The following is a 23,080-nucleotide window of genomic DNA, read 5'->3' on the forward strand; positions in this document are numbered from 1 at the left end:
CTTTCTTAGTATATATTAAACACTGCCATGTGATGGGACACTGAGACGCAGTATAACTGGACTTAAACTGGTTTATTGTCGAACAGCAGGTGCGTACATGTCAGGTGCATTCATCTAATGGTCCCCACCCCCGCGCTGTCCTCCCGCTCTCCCAACGCTCCTACGGTAGCCCAACTGGGACACAAAGGTAAATCTCACATCTCCCCTCTTTTTTTTTTTTTTTTTGAATAAAATAAAGCTAGCAAGGCACAAACAAAGTTTTTAAAAAATCCTCCTCGGTGCCTTTATCAGAACATAACTAAAGTAACCCTTTTGTTATGATTTGAACCCATAACATTAAACATTTACTTTAACATCAATACAGGAGCTTGAAACTCTTTCTTTTTTCTTGAAATTTTTTTTTTCTTCTCTCTCTCTATTTGTATTATGAACATACAGGAACAGTGTTTTCAGAATACAGGACATTACCTTGTAAACTGTCCTCGGACCTCCCAATGGATTATTCTGCCCTTTAAATATGAGTCTCTAGTCTCTAAATCTAAGTGGCACGTTTATCTCCCTCCCTCTTGAAGTCACTCTCACAGGTGTTGTTGACCCAAGGGGAGAGCCTGGAACAGGGTCTGGAGATGGCTGCCTTGCTGGTGGTTCCTGGGGAGTCACCTCTTCTGTAGTTGTACAGTCCTGCTGTGGTGTAGCTGGAACCATGTGTTGCTCATCTGTATCAGCTGTCCCTGGGACCGCCTGAAGGTGTCGTCTGTTTCGTCGGGTCACATTCCCGTTGGCCATCTCCACCCAGTAGGATCTTGGCTCTCTGGTCTTACTGATGACTTTGGCTGGCGTCGTCCATCCTTGGTCTCCATCATGCTTCACTTTAACCTTCTGACCTGGTTGCAGTTCAGGAAGTGGACAAGCTGAATGTCTTCGGTTGTAGATGAATTTATAAGAGTCTTTAACTGCAGCATCCTTTTGATACACCATGTCCTGATTGGCTGGACAGGGCAACAATGTCTTTTCCAAAGCTGGGACAGTGGTGCGTATTTGGCGTCCTGTCATAAGCTGAACTGGACTCGCCCCGTTTGCTGTGATTGGTGTAGAGCGGTAGCTCATTAACGCTAAGCAGGGGTCAGGCTGTTTAAGCATGTACTTGGTTGTTTGGAAAGCTCTTTCAGCGGCCCCGTTTCACTGTGGATAATGAGGACTCGATGTTATGTGGGTGAATCCATAGTTCTGTTTAAAGTCTTTGAACTCTGATGATGTGAACTGTGTTCCGTTGTCGCTGACTAATTCCAGCGGAATTCCCCATCTCACAAACATGTTTTTAAGCTTGTTGATGACCTGCCTGCTTGTAGTGGTAGTGAGGAAAGCAATTTCAATGTCTCTTGAAAAATAATCAACGACTACAAGGAAGTTCTTACCCTCCAACTCACACAGGTCAGCTGCAATCCTCTGCCAGGGGCCACTGGGCAAGGGTGTAGGCAATAGCGGTTCACGTCTCTGTGTGGGTTTGTGCTCTCTGCAAAAGTTGCATGATCTTACTTTGTAATTTGAAGTCCAATATTGGGCCACCACATAGTTAATTTAGCTCGCTCTTGACTTTTAGTCAGTCCTTGGTGACCTTCATGTAGTTGCTGAGAGCTGTGGGGATTACGATGCGATCGTGGTAGAGCACAAGACCCTCTGACTCTGAAAGATGGCTTCAGGCTGCATAGAAGTCTTGCAGCGGTGAACACTTTGGCATTCTACGAGGCCAAACCTTTTGAATGAAAGTGATTACCTTTTGAAGGTCTGTGTCCGTCTGGGTGGCACTGCGGATTTCCTCCAACTTCTGTGACTTTATAGGCTTACTGGCAACTACATTGTTTACATAAATCTTGACTTGGCTCTCACTGTCAGACTGGCAGTTTTCTTGCAGCGGGTATCTTGAGTGTGTCTGCCACCACTGTTCCCCCGGAACATGTTCTGCAACATTAAATCACATCAGGCGCATTAGCAGTCTCTGACACCTCAGTGTTTTGTCAAGGTCATATGAGTTGATAAAAGGAACTAATGGCTTATGATCGGTTTGTAGACGTACGTGGCCCATCCCTTGAATGTAGTGGGCAAAACATTCACAGGCCCAAACAGATGCCAGACACTCCTTTTCAATCTGCGAATATCTCTTCTCCGCATCAGTGAGTGTGCATGGACAGAAGGCAATGGGCCGTAACTCCCCGTCATGGTCCTGTAACAGTACAGCACCCAGGCCATAACTGTTGGCGTCTGCACTGACAACTGTTGGTCGGCCCGCATCATAATAACAAAGTGCTGGTGCTGATGCGAGCATTGTTTTTGTTTTGGTGAATGCCTGCTCCTGAGACTCACCCCACACCCATGCAGTCTCTTTTCTGAGTAGATTGGTGAGTGGGTGCAGCATGGTGGACAGGCCTGGCAGAAATTTACCCACATAGTTTATTAGACCAAGTACTTGCCTGAGTTGTTCCACATTTGTGGGGCTGGGCATTTTAGCGATCGCCTGCACTTTGTTGTCATCTGGTTTCACACCGTCCGCTATGATGATGTGCCCGAAGAACCGTAGTTCCCCCTTTCTGAAGTGGCACTTGGCCCTGTTGAGCTTGAGGCCTGATGCTTTTATTGTCCGTAGAACTGCATCCAAGCGACGATCGTGCTCCTCTTTGTTTGATCCAAACACAAGTATATCGTCCATCACAGTCCCATCTAAGTCTTTGAGTAACGTGCTCATCAACCGCTGGAAGATCTCGGGTGCTGATGTAATGCCAAATGGCAGGTGCTTAAAGCAAAACCTGCCCATCGGAGTTATGAATGTGGTCAGTTTCTGGCAGCTGGAGTCCAGTGGAACTTGCCAGAACCCGCTGGACACATCCAAGGTGGAGAACACTTTAGCCCCGGCTAACTTAGGAGCTATATCTTCCAATGTGGGCAGGATGTATTGTTCACATTTGACACCCTTATTCAGGCGTTTTAGATCCACGCACACTCTGATCTCATCTTTATTGCGCTTTGGTGTAACCACTATTGGGGCACACCAGTCTGTTGCCCTGGTAACTTCTTCTATAATACCGAGGTTGAGCATGCGCTTTATTTCTTTTTCTACCTTTGGGAGGAGTGGAAATGGGACCCTGCATGGTGTGCTCACACTGTATGGCACTGCGTCATCTGTTAATTCTGTTTGCCTGGGCTGGGTCAGTTTAGGTCTCTGCCGTAGCTTCATGAAAGTTGTTTCCTTCATAACAGTTGTATCAGCTCCAGTATCAATTTTAAAATCAACCAGACTGCCATTCATGAGTAGCTTGATGTCCCAATCTGGATCTGAGCTTGACTCCTAAATGACTGTTGGATTTGATGTAGTTGCAGCTCCCAGGAAAAGCTCTCCTATGAAAAATGAATCCTCATCTAAACCGTTACAGTCTCAGACCTGACTTCTTTTAGTATTTTAGTTTTACATGCAACTTCAAAATGTCCCATCTTGTTGCATTTTCTGCACCTTTTATTTCGGGCTGGGCAGCTCTCTCTTTTATCATGCTCCCTGTTACATCTTTGACACCTTTGTTTATTTTGCCCATGTTTGTGTTCTTGTACCTGGTGTGGTTTGTTGTAGCTCCGCCTAGTGCTGTTGTAATGTCGATTTTTCACCTCGTTCACGGTACTTTCCACTCGCTCTGCACTCTGTTGTTTAACTTGTTCGCTCTGGCACGCTAATTGTACTGCTCTCTCCAGTGTTAGATCCGCCTCCAGCTGTAGTTTTTGTGAGACCTCTTTATCGATTAGTCCAATAACTATTCGGTCCCGGATCTGTTCGTCTTTGCTGCCGCCAAACTCACAGTGCTGTGCAAGCTCATACAGACTCCGCACAAAAGCTTTGACTGTCTCACTGGCCCTTTGGCCTCTTCTGTGAAAACAGGCATGCTCGTGTATAACGTTCTTCTTAGGGACAAAATGTTCATCAAACTTCCTCACCACGATATCAAAGTCAAACTGAGGATTTGGTCTGGCCTCAGTAGCCGCCGGAAACACAAATGAGCCATATATTGGTTCAGCATCTCTCCCCATTGAATAAAGGAGCGAGTTTACCTGCACTTCCCCACTCTCTTTATCGAGTTTTGAAGCGACTCGGAAACGAGAGAATCTCTGCCGCCATATTGGCCACTCCGCTGGCTGTGTGAAGTCAAACTGCTCCGGAGGTCCAAACTTAGTCATGTGATGGGACACTGAGACGCAGTGTAACTGGACTTAAACTGGTTTATTGTCGAACAGCAGGTGCGTACATGTCAGGTGCATTCATCTAATGGTCCCCACCCCCGCGCTGTCCTCCCGCTCTCCCAACGCTCCTACGGTAGCCCAACTGGGACACAAAGGTAAATCTCACAACAAACACATTAGATGTATATGTTAAGGCTCTTTGCATATATGTGTGTTAATCATGGCACTGACGCCATCCTCGTGACTTCAGTAGGCCTCAGAAGTGTAGTGTCTTCTCTCTGGATGGCATCGGCTCATTCCTAATCTGATGTTCCTCTGATGTTTCTAAACTGACCTCGCTGGAGGCACCGGCCAGTCCCCCCCAATCTCAACTTGGAAGGAGCCACGGCGACACTTAGTCCATCATGCCATCACGAGGATGCTGAGCGTGGATCATATTCTGTTAATCTGTTATACCGATCATATTCTGTTAATCACCTCATGTTCACTTCGTGAACACCGTGTGTGCTTATGATTAAATTATAAAAGAGAGAGTTTTGAGAGGGGAATGGGCTCTCTGTGGCAGACGCCTTGTGCGTTTGTAACAGGGGTCTCTGAAACTAATCCATGCTTGCTTAATTAATCCATACTTGCTTAATAAATTCATACTTGCTTAATAAATAAATTTTACTCTATTATCTTACCCAACTGCTTCTAACTTTTATTGTGCTTACCATTTAAGGGTTACAGAATTTCAACCACGTTTTGGCACCCCAGATGGGACTCCGCGACTGAGGACAGCACACCTGAGGGGGAGATCTAAGCGTTCATCCAGCCAACGACAAATTACGTTGAGCGGGACTTGCAGGTGTCTGCCTCCTCAGCACCGGTGTTTTCCTGGTGGTTACCAGGCAGGGTAACTGAGTGATTGGGAATTTCACCCTCGGCTGGGAGTCGAGCACCAGGTGGCCGCGCATAACTGTGGGTTGACGAGCACACAGTTCGCAAAAAACCAGTGAGAGTGAAGGTCGCGTTCTGTGTGAGTGTTTGTTGTACAAGAGAGCGTGGGTGAGTAGTTGTCTCTCTCCTCAGAAGCAGTAGATGAGTGTTACGTCATACTGACGGTGAAGCCGGTAAGGCACAGCGTGACTATCCTAGAATAAAATACATGAAAGAACGCTATGGGTCTGAGAGTTTGAGTCAATTTCAAGTATGGGTTTCAAAGTGTGATTTTTCCAGGGGAAGGGAATTTTAACATGGACAGGGTGGCAGCATTGAAACGAAATTTGATAAGAGAACAATTTAATGGGTAAAAAGTCAACTGGGAAGCATTTGACATGTGGGAGAGGGAGGCAAAAAGGCAGGAATATAAGTATTCAACACCAAATATGAGATTCAACACGAGTTTCAAAATCTCAAGTCTGTCAAATCTGTTGCAGATCCAGACCTGGACGGACGTCCCAGGCGACCCCGACCTGTCCCGACAGCCCCACCTCCTCCCTCCAACGATGCAACCCCAACACCAGCGAAACCTCCTCCTCTTCCTCCTCCTCCACCTCCTCCTCTTCCTCCTACTAAGCGCCCGGTCAGCTCAGTGATGTCGCACACGAGATTACGTGACGTGCAGGATGCGACAGACGGACCAAGTCAGGGTACCCGCGGGTCCTTAAAAAGTCTTAAAATGTCTTAAATTTAGTTTTCCATATTCAAGGCCTAAAATGTCTTAAAATGTCTGGAATTTTATGAGGGGAGGCATTAAATTATTATAAGTGTGTGTTGTTCAGTTGTTCTGGCGCGATGTGAACTTTGCCGAATCTAGCGCTAGGACCATGCAGAAAATAACCGCTCCAGGGTCCTAGTACTAGATTCCTAGCGTTGGAGTATACGGCCTCAACAACGTCAACAATATTCGTTCGCCAACCCCCCCCCCCCCCCCCGGTCAACAATTATCGTTCGCCACCACCCCCCACCCCCCCCCCCCCCCCCCCGTCAACAATGTGGAACACACCTGTTTCCCCAGTAATAGTATTATTTTTTCTTGTGTGAGGTATTAAAAAGGTCTTAAAAGTCATTGAATTTGAGATTTAAAAATGTGCAGATACCCTGCAAGTCGAGAACTGATGGTCTGCGACAGCGAATCATCCCTGCCCCCGCCTCCAGAGGTTCCGGCAACAACCAATGATCAGGTGATGTGCCTTATGGTGGGGGTGGAGGGGCAGGATGAGCCTATGCTGGTTATGAGAACATGGACTTTAACGGACTTACAGGAAAACATAAAGCAATTCAGACACCCCAAGGACGTGGGGGGTTGTAGGTTTGCGGATGAACTGGAGGTGTTTTGCCGTGAGTTCAGATCGACATCACATGAGTTGCGACGTCTTCTGTGCCTGAAGCTGGGAATTGACGTGGCAAAGATCCGGATGGACTGGCCAGCTGAAAACAGACGGCTGACCAACACAAAGTGGACACATGCAGAAAACCAGCTGAAAAGGGTGAGTAATGTAGTGTCTGTGCCTATGTAATACATTATGTAGTGTTTAAGTTTAAACTAACTGGTCTAAAATTTATTTCTCTTCTTGCTTATGGTGAGTTGAGCAGGACAAAGAGGTTGAAGAAATGTGGTTTACATATGGGTTTGGTTTAGGTGAAAAGGGGCCCTAGTCCAAGGGTCAAAGGTCTGGTGGGCCCTTTTCCTGTCTCTGTTTAGACTAAGTATTGAGGCCCTTCTCACCCTACTCGCCTTCCTTTATCAATATATATGATGGTTTACAGATGTGAGGGACTCTACGACTTCTTTGTTTAACTTGTGTATAAATATGAGTGGACATGCAGTGTTCGAGAGAGGAGATTCACAATTGGCCCGAGACCTCTCTCAAGCAAGACCTAGGTGCTTGATTTGATGCTGTTCTTTTTTATAATAAACTTATTATTGACAACTAAGACAGTGTCGGCGGAGACTTCTTCATTCATCATCACAGCATTGCTAAAGAAGAAAATACACCTCAGTAACCAGAGGACACCGAAGCAAGAAAAAGAAAGGCATCAAACATACCTAAACAAATAAACAAACTCCAGCTGTTTCAGAACGCAGCAGCACAAGTTTTAACAAAAACTAAAAAGTTTGATCACATTAGTCCCGTACTATCGTCATTACACTGGCTGCCAATTAGATTCCGTATTGACTATAAAATACTTTTATTAACATATAAAACGCTGCATGGCTTAGCTCCAGACTATCTTAGTTAACTTATTGAACAATATAACCGAGCGCGTTCACTTCGCTCGCAGGATGCTGGGTTATTAACTGTTCCTAGGATCAAAAAGATCACAGCAGGTGGAAGAGCCTTTTCTTTTAAAGCTCCACAATTGTGGAATAATCTTCCTGTCTCTATTCGGGACTCAGACACAGTCTCAATGTTTAAAACTCGATTAAAGATTTATCTGTTTAGTTTGGCCTTTGATTAATCTGTTACATATTTACTACATCTATCTTTTCTCCGAGATTCACCTGGAGAGTAACATTGCAGTCGGAGCCTACAATACCAGCATCATTGCTCCGACACGAAATGAAAGCCTGGCGTTCATCAACAGACATTTACAGTGACAATATCAAAACCCAGAACTTTCATTTTTACCTTTACTTAGTCTGATTGTGTGATTTGTGTGTGACTTGTGTATTTGTCTGTATTTTGTGTAATTTGTGTGTTAACGGGCCGCCCAATGGAGGATGGGTGAGTCTTGGTTCTCCCGAGGTTTCTTCCTATTCCCCACCATCATAGGGAGTTTTTCCTCGCCACTGTCGCCTTTGGCTTGCTCTTTAGGGTTCTGGACCCATAGTATTGTTAACCTTTTAAATCCTGTAAAGCGCTTTGTGACAACATGTGTTGTAAAAAGCGCTATACAAATAAACTTTGATTTGATTTGATTTGACCTAGCCATGGTTCAAATGATGACGGGCGATGGAAAAGGTAACGGAAGAAAAGACTGGAAGGGGCAGAAGAAGGATAAACGCGAGAAGCAAGTTTGGCAAAGTCAAGGTGGGGACTGACAGTCGGAGGGGTCGACTGCTGATGATCCGGAAGGGTCAGGTAAGACAAACTGTTCCCGTGCTTTGCAATGAAGAAATGCTTTCGCTAACGCATGCTGATACTGTTGATAATGATAAAATGCTTTGCAATGAAGAAATGCTTTGCCTGCATGTAGATGACACATAGATAAAGTGATTAAACCTGCTACTGAATTTTTGCAAAAGAAATATGATTTGCCATGTGATTTGCCATGTGAAGAGACATAATAAAACATTTGAACACTGATAACGCTGATGTTTCCCACAGCAGAGATAAGCAAGCTCTTGTCGACATCAGACGCCTCTGAACTGTCAGAGCGGGCGGGAGCAGTGCAGAGGGAGGGGGTGTTACTGCAAAAAAAATTGGCAGGCCGCCAAATGCATGTTGTTATTGTACAAACCTGTCTTCTGTCTTGTCACTAGTTCACAGGTCAGTGTAAAGCTGGAAACATACTTGCTGTTAACTACGCGTTCGCGTACGCATCATGGCTGCTTCGCGTATCCTGTGTCGGTTTGGCGCGTAGGTCTTGCACGTCCTCCAAAAGTTAACGCGACGCGTACGCGAGGTGCAATACACACAAAACCGCTAGGGGCAGTGTAGCCGCTAACCAGCATCAAAATGGACACAACGATATGCAACGACACAAACTCGCCATTCTCACAACGTCTTTGATTTAACGGCCTTACATACCACCTACGAAGGGATCACTGTCGTCGTTTTTTCTGCCGTGACCGTAAAATTACCCAAAGGCTAATCTCCTCGAGTGTTGCCATGTTTGCATCGTTAAAATACCGAAGCCCTTTCTACGTTCTGCCCTCTAGTGGACGCCTCCAGTTTCACGCGTTGCACATAGGCTAGTATGTTCTCAGTAACGTTCACAACGCAGCCGGTTGTGTACGCGAACGCATGGGCAAACAGCAAGTATGTTTCCACCTTAAGAGGCCTTGCCTAAGCCATGGGAAGGTCTGCAGCACAACCTGAAACCAGGGGACTGGGTGGTCGTGAAGGGTTTTAGGAAGAGTTGGTGAGCACAGAGGCAGAGTGCACGGAGTAGGTTACATCCCAGCTCCTATAGGGTGAAAGGAGGGTGTTCGGGGTGCCTCAGTTGAGTGGAAGGAGTGTAGATTGGGCGTGACCCGCACTCCAAGCACAACAGCTGTCAAGAAAGGTCAAAGGTCACCCACCATGAACCCTATGCTCTTGCTCATCCTGGGATGGAGCACAATGCTGTTAACGATTCACATGATAACATCTCTGACATAATAGAATTATGTTGATTATTACTGATTTTATTCTGTGTACCTTGTTTGCTGTCTCTTCTGAGGAATTGTGTCTTGCAAGTTGTAGGCGCGGCGCTTACACCTAAGAACCTAAGAAACTAAGGTTTCTCTTTGCTACTGTAGCCTCTCGTTTACTCAATGGGAGCTTGGACCCAGACATCTGTAATGTTGTTTTGTGGCAATGGCTGTACTGGTTCTGACCTTACGCTACTCCTTTAGACTACGATTACGGTTTTCCCCTTTATGTCAGTTTGGTCGCCTGTTGTACATATCCCTTGTATATAGCCTCTTGTACATAGCCTGTATATATAAATATTCACCTTCACCTTATTGGTTTTGAAGACCAGTGGTTGGGACGTAGGGAGTTGAGGCTATTTCTGTTCCATTTTGTCCTCTGTTTACAGCTAGGGAGTTAGGGTAGGTTTTTGTATATTTTCTTTTTTTTCTGATAAATAGGAAGTTAGCCATTCTGTTTTGTGTTTCGAAGTTGTTATTTTTCTTTGGCCATATCAACTCCTGAAGTCTGTATTGTCCCGCCACGAATAAACATTTTTCTTTATTTAAAATTATTTCTCCGTCTTTTTCCTGTTACGATCTGGTAGCCTAGGCCGGGTCGTAACAATAAGTCAGTTAAAGAGATGTATAGTATGAACGCAATGACAGCAGCAGTGAAGCCATTCTAACCCTAACCTAAACCCTAGGAAAAAAAAAAAAAACAAAACAAAACATGTCTACATGAGTATTATTCATGGGATTCATCTTGGTTATTCATTGGGTCTGCAGAGTGTCATAACTGAGAGAGAAGACCACAGCAAAACTCACTGTATGGCACTCCACAGAGCAAATTTAGAGAAAGTTTCTAGAAAAGGTTTCTAGAACAACTTAATGTTAGTTTTCAGTCTAAAGTTTAATTTTCATGTTTTGCATGTTTCATATCTCCTTAATGTAAAAGTCCAACATTAAGTATGAAAGGATACAAAGCAAATTCAAACAATGTATTGCACAATCATTAGTGAAATGGTGTATTAATGTTTTCAGATAAAGCTAACAGCATGCATACATTTCTGAAGCTATTTTGCATAGATATGCTTTCATCCATAACTAAACTAACTAAATAAGCAAAATTCGCATGGATAATAGTTATTCAGTGTAAGCCTGGTCTTCCACATAGTCATTGGCAAAGTCAATGATATTTCTTAAAGCCATCAGAAGCAAAACATCCATGTCCGTGTTGTTGGTAATCTGCTCATGGTAGTTCTGCACAGGGAAGATACAGTTCATTGGGATCCCCAGTCTGTAACTACACTCTTGCATCTAAAAAAAACACAACAGAACTTTGTTCATTATACAAATTTCACTATGATTTCACTATCAAACTTATTTGGCGTCATATTTCAGAAGGGGTCAGGTGGAGTATTGATGGATGTCAGAGTAAAGCTGCTACAGCTCAAATGATGCCGCAGCTCAAGAAGATTCAGCGATTGTGTCCCCCAGGTTAAGCACATGTTGACCTGTTAGTGGATATTGTGAACTATGGGAGATATGACCAGAAATAGATGCTGGAAGCTGGCATTCTGTGGGAAGAGTATTTCTATTCTACTCACTTTCTCTTTGATTTTCTTGCTGTGGTAAACCTTGGTCAGGTCCCTTTGAACTATGGGACACACACTATCCACCATCGACATGACGATAACTTGTGGGATTCCTGTCACACAGTATGGCATGCAAAGCTTTAGTGTGTCTTACACAGGGCTCCGTTCTCATCATTAAAATATGAGAATGTTCCTCATTCCGTAAAGAAAAGCCAGGTGGTAGTAATAAAATAAATCATAGTACTCATTGTAAAAACAGTCAGCCACTAGTTACAGCTTATGAATACCCTATATTCATACTAGCATGTTTACTATGATTACTTGCACATCTTATCTACTCTTCACATAGTAACAGTAAAAGTGATCAATCAGCAGTTAGCTACAGTATTTGTAGATTTGAGTGACTCACCCATGTCTGTTGCTTTCTCACGAACAGTTTGCAGTTTCTTGATGACTTTGTCAGAGATGAGGGAGATGTTGTCTGCTCGGAGAACACTCACCAGACAGTGAACTTTGTCATTCAAGCTGGGGCTGATGTTGTAATATTCCTTATTCTTCTCTTTAGCGAGTGGGCTAACAGGATTGAACTGAGAGTGAAGTGTGGGTAAAAAAAACAAAAATTCAAATCCAGCTTAGTGTGTTCATTGTAAAGCGACCCCGGGTATCTTGAAAGGTTCTGTATAACTTCCTTCCTTCAATTGTGATGCTGGGCATGGGGAGAAGGACGAGGCACAAGTCCAATCTTGCACACGCGAATGTCACGTTTATTGCCAAAAACAAAGAAGCGCAGACAGCACACGTATAACATTCACACATGTAACGTGAAGTATGACTCACATAAATGACTAACAAAGACGAGCACAGGAAACTGCGCGAACGCACATTAAATAGACAAACCACATAAGCCCCGCGTGATCACGAGACGAGCCACAGGTGAGACGAATTAACACATTCGGACACAACCACACCCACGAAGATCCACAGACGCAGATGTCTAGACGTAGACGACATAAACACACGCCCAAAGGGGAGGGGTCAGGGGCTGTACCGTGACATCAATCATTCATTCAAATTGCAAAAACGTACAATATGTGACCAAATTAGCTTTTAGATTTGATTCATAGCAACCAGGTTCTTAATAAAATTCTAACACGAGGACGAAGCAGATTGCTGAAGTGAGAGCATGGTTATACGCTCGTCTTTAATGACGGCTAAATGCCGTAAATGTAATGAATTTAACAAACAAATGAACATCAAACACTGATACGTAGAGCCAGACAAAACAGACAAAGATGTGAGACAAGCTACGTAAGTGTAGCACATCATAAGAACAGATGAAACGCTTGACAAAGATGAACATCCTTGCACACACATCTGAGGGAGGGAATCAGGGGCTGTACTGTGACAAGTTTGTACTATGTAGCACAAATACTCCTTCTGCACAGTTTCACAAAGAACCAGTACTCTGTTCTCCAGTATTAATAATGTACTTACGGTGTAGTCCTCCTTAATGTGACCCTGCAGTATACTGATTATATCAGCACTGTGGACTCCTTGTAAATGATCTGACTCCAGGCCCATGATGTCATTGAACACAAATGGATAGTAGGATCCAGGTAGATCTTTCTTAAACCTGTATGTTTTGTACTGGAAACATCACAGAGAAACATGTATCAATATTAAAGACTCTGAATTCGTCAGAACCTTTTATAATATATATAATAATATAATATAATCATAATTCAGACATTTTGGTGTCTGAAAAAGTGACAAGTGATCAATAACTTCATCTGGTTAATAGCTACTATTCTAAAATTATGAATGCTTAGAAGTCTGGAGACTCCTTTACCTTGAGAGTAAAACTTGAACCACTTATTGAACTTGCCAGGGCAGCAGCAGTGTTACAGCCTCGTAGGGCATTATTAATAGAGGTGATGAAGCTGGACTTTCCTGCTCCAACTGGGCCATGAACCAGAATCCTCAACTGACTGACACTGGTAGTTCTGAGCTGGAATTTCTGCAGTCTATCCAACATCTGATCTTTGTTCCTTTCATCGCTATGTAGAAAGTACATCTGGGCATTAGTTACTTTCTTTGTATGGATTATTTAATTAATCACAATACGATAACAACAAAATATAACAAAAAAGTCTTTGTTATAGTGTGTCTTTGTAGTCAGTTATCATACTTCCAAGTCACTGGCCTCCATGGTTGATCAAATTCTGTAAAGAGGGCAAGAAAAGCATGAAAATCAAATGATGAATTTTGATGAATGAAAGATGAAACTGAACTCAGAATATACACTACCGTTCAAAAGTTTTGGGTCACCTAGACAATTTTGTGTTTTCCCTGAAATCTCATACTTTTATTTATCAAATGATTTGCAAAATGAATAGAAATATAGTCCAGACATTGACATGGTAGAAATAATGTTTTTTTTTTATTTGAAATAATTTTCTACTTTAAACTTTGCTTTCGTCAAAGAATGCTCCCTTAGCAGCAATTACAGCATTGCAGACCTTTGGCATTCTAGCTGTTAATTTGCTGAGGTAATCTGGAGAAAGTTCACCCCATGCTTCCAGAAGCCGCTCCCACAAGTTTGATTGGGTTAATGGGCACTTTTTTCGTACCATACGATCAAGCTGCTCCCACAACAGCTCAATGGGGTTGAGATCTGGTGACTGCGCTGGCCACTCCATTACCGATAAAACACCAGCTGCCTGCTTCTTCTCTAAATAGTTTGTGCATAATTTGGAGGTGTGCTTTGGGTCATTGTCCTGTTGCAGGATGAAATTGGCTCCAATCAAGCGCTGTCCACAGGGTATAGCATGGTGTTGCAAAATGGAGTGATAGCCTTCCTTATTCAAAATCCCTTTTATCTTGTTCAAATCTCCCACTTTACCAGCACCAAAGCAACCCCAGACCATCACATTACCTCTAAACACCTCAAACTTTGATTCATCTGTCCATAACACTTTTTTCCAATCTTCCTCTGTCCAATGTCTGTGTTCTTTTGCCCATATTAATCTTTTTCTTTTATTAGCCAGATATGGCTTTTTCTTTGCCACTCTGCCCTGAAGGCTAGCATCCTGGAGTCGCCTCATCACTGTAGACGTTGACATTGGCGTTTTGCGGGTACTATTTAATGAAGCTGCCAGTTGAGGGTCTGTAAGGCGTCGATTTCTCAAACTGGAGACTCTAATGTACTTGTCTTCTTACTCAGTTGTGCAGCGGGGCCTTCCACTTCTCCTTCTACTCTGGTTAGAGCCTGTCTGTGCTCTCCTCTGAAGGGAGTAGTACACACCATTGTAGGAAATCTTCAGTTTCTTGGCAATGTCTCGCATGGAATAGACTTCATTTCTCAGAACAAGAATAGACTGTCGAGTTTCAATTGAAAGTTGTGTTTTTCTGGCCATTTTGTGAGTTTAATCGAACCAACAATTGTAATGCTCCAGATTCTCAACTAACTCAAAGGAAGGTCAGTTTTATAGCTTCTCTAATCAGCAAAACTGTTTTAAGCTGTGCTAACCTACTTGCACAAGGGTTTTCAAGGGTTTTCTAAATATCCAATAGCCTCCTTACAGAGTTAGCAAACACAATGTACCATTAGAACACTGGAGTGATGGTTGTTGGAAATGGGTCTCCATACATCTATGTAGATATTGCATTAAAAACCAGATGTTTACAGCTAGAATAGTCATTTACCAAATTAATAATGTATAGAGTGTATTTTTGATGCATTTAATGTTAGCTAAATAAAATTAAAAAAAAAAACTGCTTTTCTTTCAAAAATAAGAACATTTCTAAGTGACCCCAAACTTTTGAATGGTAGTGTACTTCTGTGCTGCTTAGAATTCCTAAAGATATGACAAAAAGGCTTTCTAAAATTACCTTTATTTTTGTTTATGCAAATGTTTTGTTTACTTAATAAAAAAGTTATAGAGCTGTTATGTTCACATTATTCAACAAATTTCAATGTCTTACCTGCTTATATCTACACCTCAGGTACACTCATAAGTGTATTATGTACAGACTCAGGTACAGTCATAAGTGTATTATGTACAGACTCAGGTACAGTCATAAGTGTATGTTCTAGGTGCAGTTTACACGTGGACCATATTTATTGCAAAACTGACCTAGAGGTGGAGGTGGTGGTGGAGTTTGTTTAAAAAATAATTTCCTTATGTCCATTACCTGCAGTACAAGGTACAGTTCAAAAGATTAACATAATAAGAAACATATATATATATATATATATATATATATATATATATATATATATATATATATATATATATACTCAAATTTAAATAAAAAAAAAAGTTTAGCTGTTGATCTCATATGTAATGTCTTTTATCACCATGTTTATTTTCTGTAATCTATATTGTATATTTATTGTGCAACAATATACAATAAGTCAACATGTCATATACAGTAATATACTGTCACTGTAAGGTCCCTGACTCCTCCCCTTGGGCGTGTTTGTGTGTTTGGATTCATTCTTGTAGGTGTTTGTTTCTTCATTCATGGATTCATTCTTGTAGGTGATTCATTCTTGTTGTTTGTGCTTTGTAGAGTGTGTGTGTGTGTGTGTGTGTGTGTGTGTGTGTGTGTGTGTGTGTGTGTGTGTGTGTGTGTGTTCTGCAGCACCTCTCTGTTGATGTGTAACATTTGTTGCTTGTTGTGATCTGTGTTTTTAAGTGTGTGTCTTCCTTGTCTCTACTTCCTTTTTTAAGGCGGGGATCAGTCAAGCAGGCACTCTATAGTTTGTCTGCCTAATAGGATCAGATTTTGTCAATCGGATATTATGATTAATCACATTTATTTGCCCCGGCTCATCTTTGAACAGATTAGCTGGAATTATGCTCATTAGTTCCTCTTGTTGTTCCCTGGTAAGATGTTAGATCGGTGGACATTATTCTCTCTGTGCCAGTTGGGAAGTATTGCTCTCTTTCATCGTCTTCATCTTCCACCACATGTATCCACAGCTGTTCTATCATCCCTGTTGTCTCTTTCCACGGTTGTAGCATATTGATGCGGAAGCTCTGTAGTTTTTTCTTCCTGTCAGGCATCAGAAGTTCATACATAGTCAGTCCCATCCTTCTCTGGATTGTGTACAGACCTTGCCACTTTGCCAGCAATCCAGTGTCTGAAGTAGGAAGCAAAATGAACACTTTTCTTTTCTGCCCAATTTTCAGGTCTCTATCCCTGGTTGATTTTTCATACCAACCTTTCTGCAAAGCTTGAGCTTTTTGCATGTTTGCGCATATCATTTGCTTAAGGCAGCTTAACTTATCCCTTATCTTAAAGTATGTGGGCTAGAACGTCTGATTTTTCAGGGGGGTTCTCACTTTCCCATGCCTCCTTCAGCATGCCCAAAGGGCCTCTCACTTGTCGCCCGTACAGGAGCTCGAAAGGTGAAAAGCCTGTCGATGCCTGCGGGACCTCTCTTTACGTGAACATCAAGAGAGGCAGCCAAGTGTCCCAATCCGATCCAGTTTCATTCACGTATTTCCTGACCATGGTTTTCAGAGACTTGTTTAATCTTTCCGTCAATCCGTCAGGTCTGTCATGCTACAGCCCCTGACTCCTCCCTTTTGGGCATGTGTTTACGTTGTCTACATCTAGTCGTCTGTGTCTGTGGATCTCCATGGGTGCGGTTGTGTCTGAGTGTTCATCAGTCTCACCTGTGGCTCGTCTCATCAACACTTGGGGATTATGTGGTTCGTCTATTTAATGTGCACTCGCGCAGTGTCCCGTGCTCGTCTTTGTTTGAGTCTGACAAGATTATATGTATGTGTTCTTTGTGCGCTTTCTGCGCTATTTGTGTAATCAATAAAGTAACATGTGTGTGCAAGGAACAGTGGACTTGTGCCTTGTTCGTCTGCCTGCGCCCAACATTACAGGTATGCCTACGCTCGAAATAAGTTGTATTTGTAACGCGATGAGTCACAGAGTACGAAACCACTGAGTGAAATTATAGTGAAAGTGTGGACCCAAGTGCCGGCTCTCACAAGGAGTAACAACTGTAATCGCTGAAATGCGAGAGAGGCAAACACAGGGAATAAGGGAAAAACTCCAACACAAAGAGTACAGAAAACACAATGCGTAAATGAAAACTCAGTCTAGCAAACACATGGAGGAAACGCAGCTAATAAACAGGAAAGACATGGAATAAATTGTGAAGTAAAAATAAACTCAAATGCAAACATATGGGAGAAAAAAAGGAAACAAAATGAAAAGACGCGGAAATACTCAATGCTTAAATAAGGAAAGAAAAGACACCGGGGGAAGTGACTGGATCGTTGGCGAACGCCACAACAAACAGAAAACCCTTCCCAAAACAAAAGCAGAGCTGAACAGGAATATAGTAGTGGGAGGAAAACTTGATGTTTTGATATGGCAGGGTGCGACGCAGGAAGTAAGTACTCAAATGAGTAAAGGGAGCAAGAAAGAAGACAATACAATGGTGGCTAGACACCAACAACGCAACACAATACCAACAGGAAGAACTGGCTGAGAGACGTACGGCATGAGGACCAAACGATTCAGCTGTGAACTGCCACAGCTCTCTCCCTTAAGTGGGCAGAGAGACAGCTGTGGCATTTCACTGCTGATTATGGGAGCCCTGCCCAGAACTGGCCCGCGAGCTCCACCTAGTGGTGGCAGGTATCTCATAGCATAATTGCATACTACTAGTATATACCTACCTATATAGAGCCCCGTTGGGAAGTGAGGGCTCCCCATATATGTTGGGGCCTCCGTGGTTCCTAGGTTCATCCCATTTTTGATTTTCTTAGTTGTTTGTTTTGGTTGTTATGTACTTTGCTCCGCCCCTAGTGATTAATGTTCAGCTGTTCTTAGGGTTTTCCTTGATTAGTTAGGTTTATATTTCTCAGGTTCAGTTCTTCATTGTAAGTCTACAAGTTTGTGTTTCATGTTGTTTCTGAGGTTTGGGTTGTAATGTACTTGAGTCCCTAGGTATTTCAAGTTTCTATGCTTGTGCAATGTCTCTATGTTTAGTGTTTCTCCGCGGTGTTCGCATTCCTGTGCCTCTTAGTCTTTAGTTAGTTTCTGTTTTGTTTGATAGGTTTGAGATTTGTTGTTTCGGGTTTCCCTTCAGTTGGTATCCCGTTTGTAAATGGTTGTGTATGTTGATTTAAGTTCATTTCTTATGTGTGGTTGAGTCTTGGATTAGTCATTGTTGCTGGTCTCAATGTATTTAAGGTTATTTCGTGAATGTTTGTTTGTGAACGTTTGTTTGTTCTTTTCTTATTTGCGTTCGTAGTGAAAGTGTTACCGTTACAATCTACTCCTGTTCTTCGTGGTTATATGTTATAGTTATGTGAGCGGTAGTGTTAAGTCAACTTGGTTAAGGTTATTTCTAATGTGTTGTGTACGTCGTGTTTGTGTATGTAATTAAGTATCCATGTATTAAGTCTATTTAGTTTTAGCATTGCCATGTTAGCCCTGCTGTTTTTGTAGCACCCAGTATTCTGTGTACTGTGAGTGAGGAAGGTAAACATGCTGCATAGATCCCGTGTAGCGTGAATCGGCGTGGCCACGATTCAACCAGTCACGCCCTCATTCCAAAATAAAACACACTCTGTATTGCATCTGTGTCCGTCCCCTAGTCATCAGACATTACAGATAGATTTACCTTTTTAGGACACAGTGAAAGAGAATCACTAAAGTCCTCCTTTTCAGGAATGAGTTCAAAGTAGTTCGGTTTTGACTACTGTTACTTCGGAAATAGTTTCTTTGGACAGTAAAAACCCGTCGGATGAGTTTTAAGAATCACTTAGACTCAATCCAATCAGGATTGTTATTGGATGCGAATGGCCAGCCTGTTGTGTTGTCTTCTTTGATGGCTTGCCCTTGTGAATTTAGTGGGGAGAAGGGTGACTTGGAGCTCTTTATTATGCAATGTAGTCTGTCTATACAGCATTTGACTTGCCCAAAAACTCCGAAGAACATTTTAGTGCTCTTCATGAGATCGCAGTTGAGAGGTATGGAGCTAGAATGGGCAGATCTAGTGTTAACCACTAGACCAATGGAGGCTTGGTCTATTACGGGGTTTTTTAGGTTTCTTAGACAGCGTTTTTCTAAGACAAAGGCCTCATTAGCTTCTGGTGCAGTGTTGTTCCTATCGTACTCTCCGTCTCCGAATGATAAGATTCTAACGGCCCACTGTGCTGATCCCATAGACTATATGTCGGACGTAAGACAAGGAAAATCAAGGAAAACCCTAAGAACAGCTGAACATTAATCACTAGGGGCGGAGCAAAAAACAGAGGACATAACAACCAAAACAAACAACTAAGAAAATCAAAAAGGGGCCGAACCTAGGAACCACGGAGGCATGGCATGTCAGGGAGGGGCGGATAGAACGTAACAGAGGCTCCGGTCTGAAGAGCTCCTGCTGAAGACAGAGATCCCTCCTCTTGCTTGGGGAGACCAGGTCATGGTCCCTAGCACTCCTGGTTTGGGTGGAGTAGTCTACCTTACGATGAGCTTCCCCATGAGAGGAGGTCTTCCCAGGCGCTAGGGTCACCCCATGCTAGGGGCAGGGGTCAGCTCAGAGACGAGAGGTATGTCCGGAAGGCGGATAGCTGCTCCCTGGTGAGGTAGCCTGCACACACGCACTGATTTTTGGGGAGGCTTGTTTGGCCACCAGTGGCTTGACCATTCGGTGCAGTTCTAGGAGCTACTAGAGCATGAGGGTCTTGCGACTGACTGGGGTGTGTGGTTGTTGTCTTGTTGAGTTTCAATTATCTGTACTGTCTACTCCTTACGTTTTAGAAATTGCCTCATTACTCCTATTTCATTTTGGATTAGTCTCAATCTGGCTTGTTATTAAAAAAAAACTGTCCAGATAAATTGCGACATACAGATAGAGTGGATTTGATTGTGGTATGTATAAACATAAACCAGTCCCATACCCTATTACTTTGTGTCACGCTCCAGCAATGACATAGCAGACATGAGTAGCTTAGTATGAAGATGTTCATGGCAGACTTGAGAACTTGAGCGAAATGTCCCACCTAAGTGTGACGGGTTAGTGGTTAATTCCACTTGTAGGTCAGTCTGTGGAGACCATGAGGCTATTGAAGCACTAGCATAAGCTTACTCTGAAGATGGGCGTGCTGTATCGGGTTACTAAGAATGTGATCACTGGGCGGAAGTCCTACTATGTGGTTCCAGGCTCTATGTATGTGGTTCCAGGCTCCATGTATGCCAGGGTGTTGAAGGGCGTTCATGATGACGCAGGCCACCAGGGTCGACGGAGGACTTTGTATCTTGCCAGGCAGAGGTTTTTCTGGTATGGCCTTGACCGAGATGTTGCCGATTATGTCAAACAATCCAGACGATGTGTCTTCAGCAAATCTCCTGAGCCGGAAGCCAGGGCTCCTCTGGAAAACATCATCACTACAGAGACTCTCGAACTCGTTTGTATCGATTTCTGGTCTGCTGAGGACTCAAATAACAAATCTGTTGACGTGCTTGTCGTCACTGATCACTTTACGAAAGTCTCTCATGCTTTTGTGTGTCCAAATCAATCAGCGAAGTCTGTCGCCCATCAGTTGTGGAACAACTTTTTCTGTGTTTATGGTTTTCCGCAGCGAATTCACTCTGACCAGGGTGCGAATTTTGAGAATGCACTGATTGCTGAGCTTTTGGATGTTGCAGGGGTTGCAAAATCCCATACGACTCCGTATCACCCAATGGGCAACGGCTCCTGTGAGAGGTTTTGTCAGACACAATAAACCGAGTCTGGAAACGGGTAAATGTCTGAGTTTATCATCCAACACAACGCAGTTACATAAGCATTTATCATCATGGTAATAAATGTTTTGTGTTGTGCACCACTCCCTCACTGCCCCTCCCTCACCACCGTGACGATATGTTTTTAATAAATATGCATTGTAGTAAAATGCATTCATTTTATTGGGCATATATGCGGCTTAAACAGTTAGCCTAGTATCCGTATTTTTTTATATTAACATTTTAAAATAACATTATAGTCATTAGTGCTTATTTTTATATTTTACTTTACTTTTTTTTACTTTTATAGTTTTAGTAGTTTTAAAAACCATTACTTTTATACTTGAGTAAAAAGATTGAGATGATACTTCAACTTCTACAGAAGTATTTTTAAACCCTAGTATCTATACTTCTGCCCAAGTAATGAATGTGAATACTTTTGACACCTTTGGTGGGTGGGTGGCTGTCTATCACAATATGGGGGCCCCCTGCCCACTGCCTTCATCTGCATTGGCAGTAGTTTGTTGTCCTGTTGTTGCATTATGTTTGTCCCTCAGGTGGGTGGGGCCTATTAGGATCCCTGACACCTCAGGGTTGTTTGTCTGTCTATATATGTCTTGTCTTTGTACAGTGTACATAACAGGTTTTGTGTTGTGCACTTTATCTATTAAACCTTCCCTTTTCCCAGAGACTGCTCTGTGATCGCTTCCTTTTATTTGTGCACTCCTTGCCTGTCACAAGTAGAAACAAAGACAGAAAGCCATTCTTCCACCACAAGCGAAACAGGATGCTCCGTTTACTTTCAATTTCCTCTCAGACTTAAGAATACAAGTGTTAAAGTGTTAATATTTTGTATAAATAGTTGATGTACTATTATATAGTGTATTATATTACATGAATATAATTTCAAATGCATTAAGCCCTTAATTTTCATAATTTAACTGTTAGCACAGACCATACTGCTGAGCTCAGATTATAGTGATAGGATGCCTATTCACACTAATACTGAACAAGATGCAATGTAATCTCTTGCAAGACCAATATGTCTGAGACACAGTATATAATCCAATTATTTAAATATAGATTACAACATAATCTGCATTTAAAACTAATAACTAAATAACTGATGCATTCATGTCATTCTGAATAATTTTGAATTTGACCAATATTTTGAGAAAAGTTTTTCACTTACCATGCACTATGGAAAGAAATCAAACTGCGTAGCTGCTTGTTACTGTAATCAGACTGTTGATACTGTAATCCGACTGTTGTTACTGTTGCAACTGTAAATTGTGCTCCAGCTCTGTGTATGTGACACAGGAAATACTGAGAATGAACAGTTTTACTTTCACTTATCATGTCCTGACTGCACTAGTAAAAGTAAAAGAAAATGTTATTGGATCCTAAACTGTAGTTTCCCAAGAAGTTTGTGACTTTTCCTAATTAGTTCAGCAATGCTCAACCATGGTATGACAATCAGAATTAAGTAACAAAATATGTTCAGCCACAGAACTGATTTGTATAGGCTTTATTCATGGTATAATCAGGGGCGCAGATGGCACTGGGGACAGGGGGGACATGTCCCCTCCAGATTCCAGATTTATATTGACCCCATCCAAAATCTAGCATCTACAAGCATATATATATATTGTACAGCTTGGTCCCCCTCACTTCAGAATTTCCATCTGCGCCCATGGGTATAATCATACAAAACAATTAAATTTACAAAGAATTTACATTTTTTTAAAGATGCTTCTATTGACCTGGTGACCTAAAGTTGTTACAGGGTGGTTTGAAGGAGTCATGCTTCCGGTCCATTAAGAATTGAGATTGTGTGACGGTGGGTGCGGCGTGAAGGACGAGACACTGAATCCTTCTTTGTAGCAACAGACGTCACTTTAATGAACAGATATTGCGCAATAGCGCACGGAGAACAGAAACACTCACACAGCAACGTGTAGACTGTAGACAACGACGAGCACAGGACACTGCGCGAGCGCACATTAAATAGGCAAGACACATTAGCCCCACGTGATCACGAGACGATTCACAGGTGAGACTTATAAATCACACGACAAAACCCCAACCACGTATATCCACTGACGCAGACAAAGCACGTGGACAACGTTTACACACGCCCAAAAGGGAGGGGCCGGGGTCCTCAACGTGACAGACGCCC

At 42.7% G+C, this 23,080-nt stretch overlaps 1 protein-coding gene across 2 annotated transcripts; it reads right to left on the minus strand.

The window, feature by feature from the left end:
• Nucleotides 1–10,432: 10,432 nt before the first annotated feature.
• Nucleotides 10,433–22,215, minus strand: LOC143484561 (interferon-induced protein 44-like). Of its 2 annotated transcripts, XM_076983347.1 has the most exons (8): nt 22,094–22,215; nt 15,273–15,330; nt 13,325–13,358; nt 12,986–13,193; nt 12,631–12,783; nt 11,546–11,723; nt 11,149–11,249; nt 10,433–10,858 (listed from the first exon to the last, which is right to left on the minus strand). In XM_076983347.1, the coding sequence occupies exons 1-8, from the start codon at nt 22,094–22,096 to the stop codon at nt 10,685–10,687; spliced, it is 909 nt and encodes a 302-aa protein (XP_076839462.1). In that variant the 5' UTR covers nt 22,097–22,215; the 3' UTR covers nt 10,433–10,684. The 2 variants fall into 2 exon arrangements, with proteins under 2 accessions (XP_076839462.1, XP_076839463.1); XM_076983348.1 differs by lacking the exon at nt 15,273–15,330 and having other exon boundaries at nt 22,094–22,207.
• Nucleotides 22,216–23,080: the final 865 nt, after the last annotated feature.

The sequence above is a fragment of the Brachyhypopomus gauderio genome, chromosome 20 (assembly GCF_052324685.1).
Source record: "Brachyhypopomus gauderio isolate BG-103 chromosome 20, BGAUD_0.2, whole genome shotgun sequence".
NCBI classification, from domain to species: domain Eukaryota; kingdom Metazoa; phylum Chordata; class Actinopteri; order Gymnotiformes; family Hypopomidae; genus Brachyhypopomus; species Brachyhypopomus gauderio.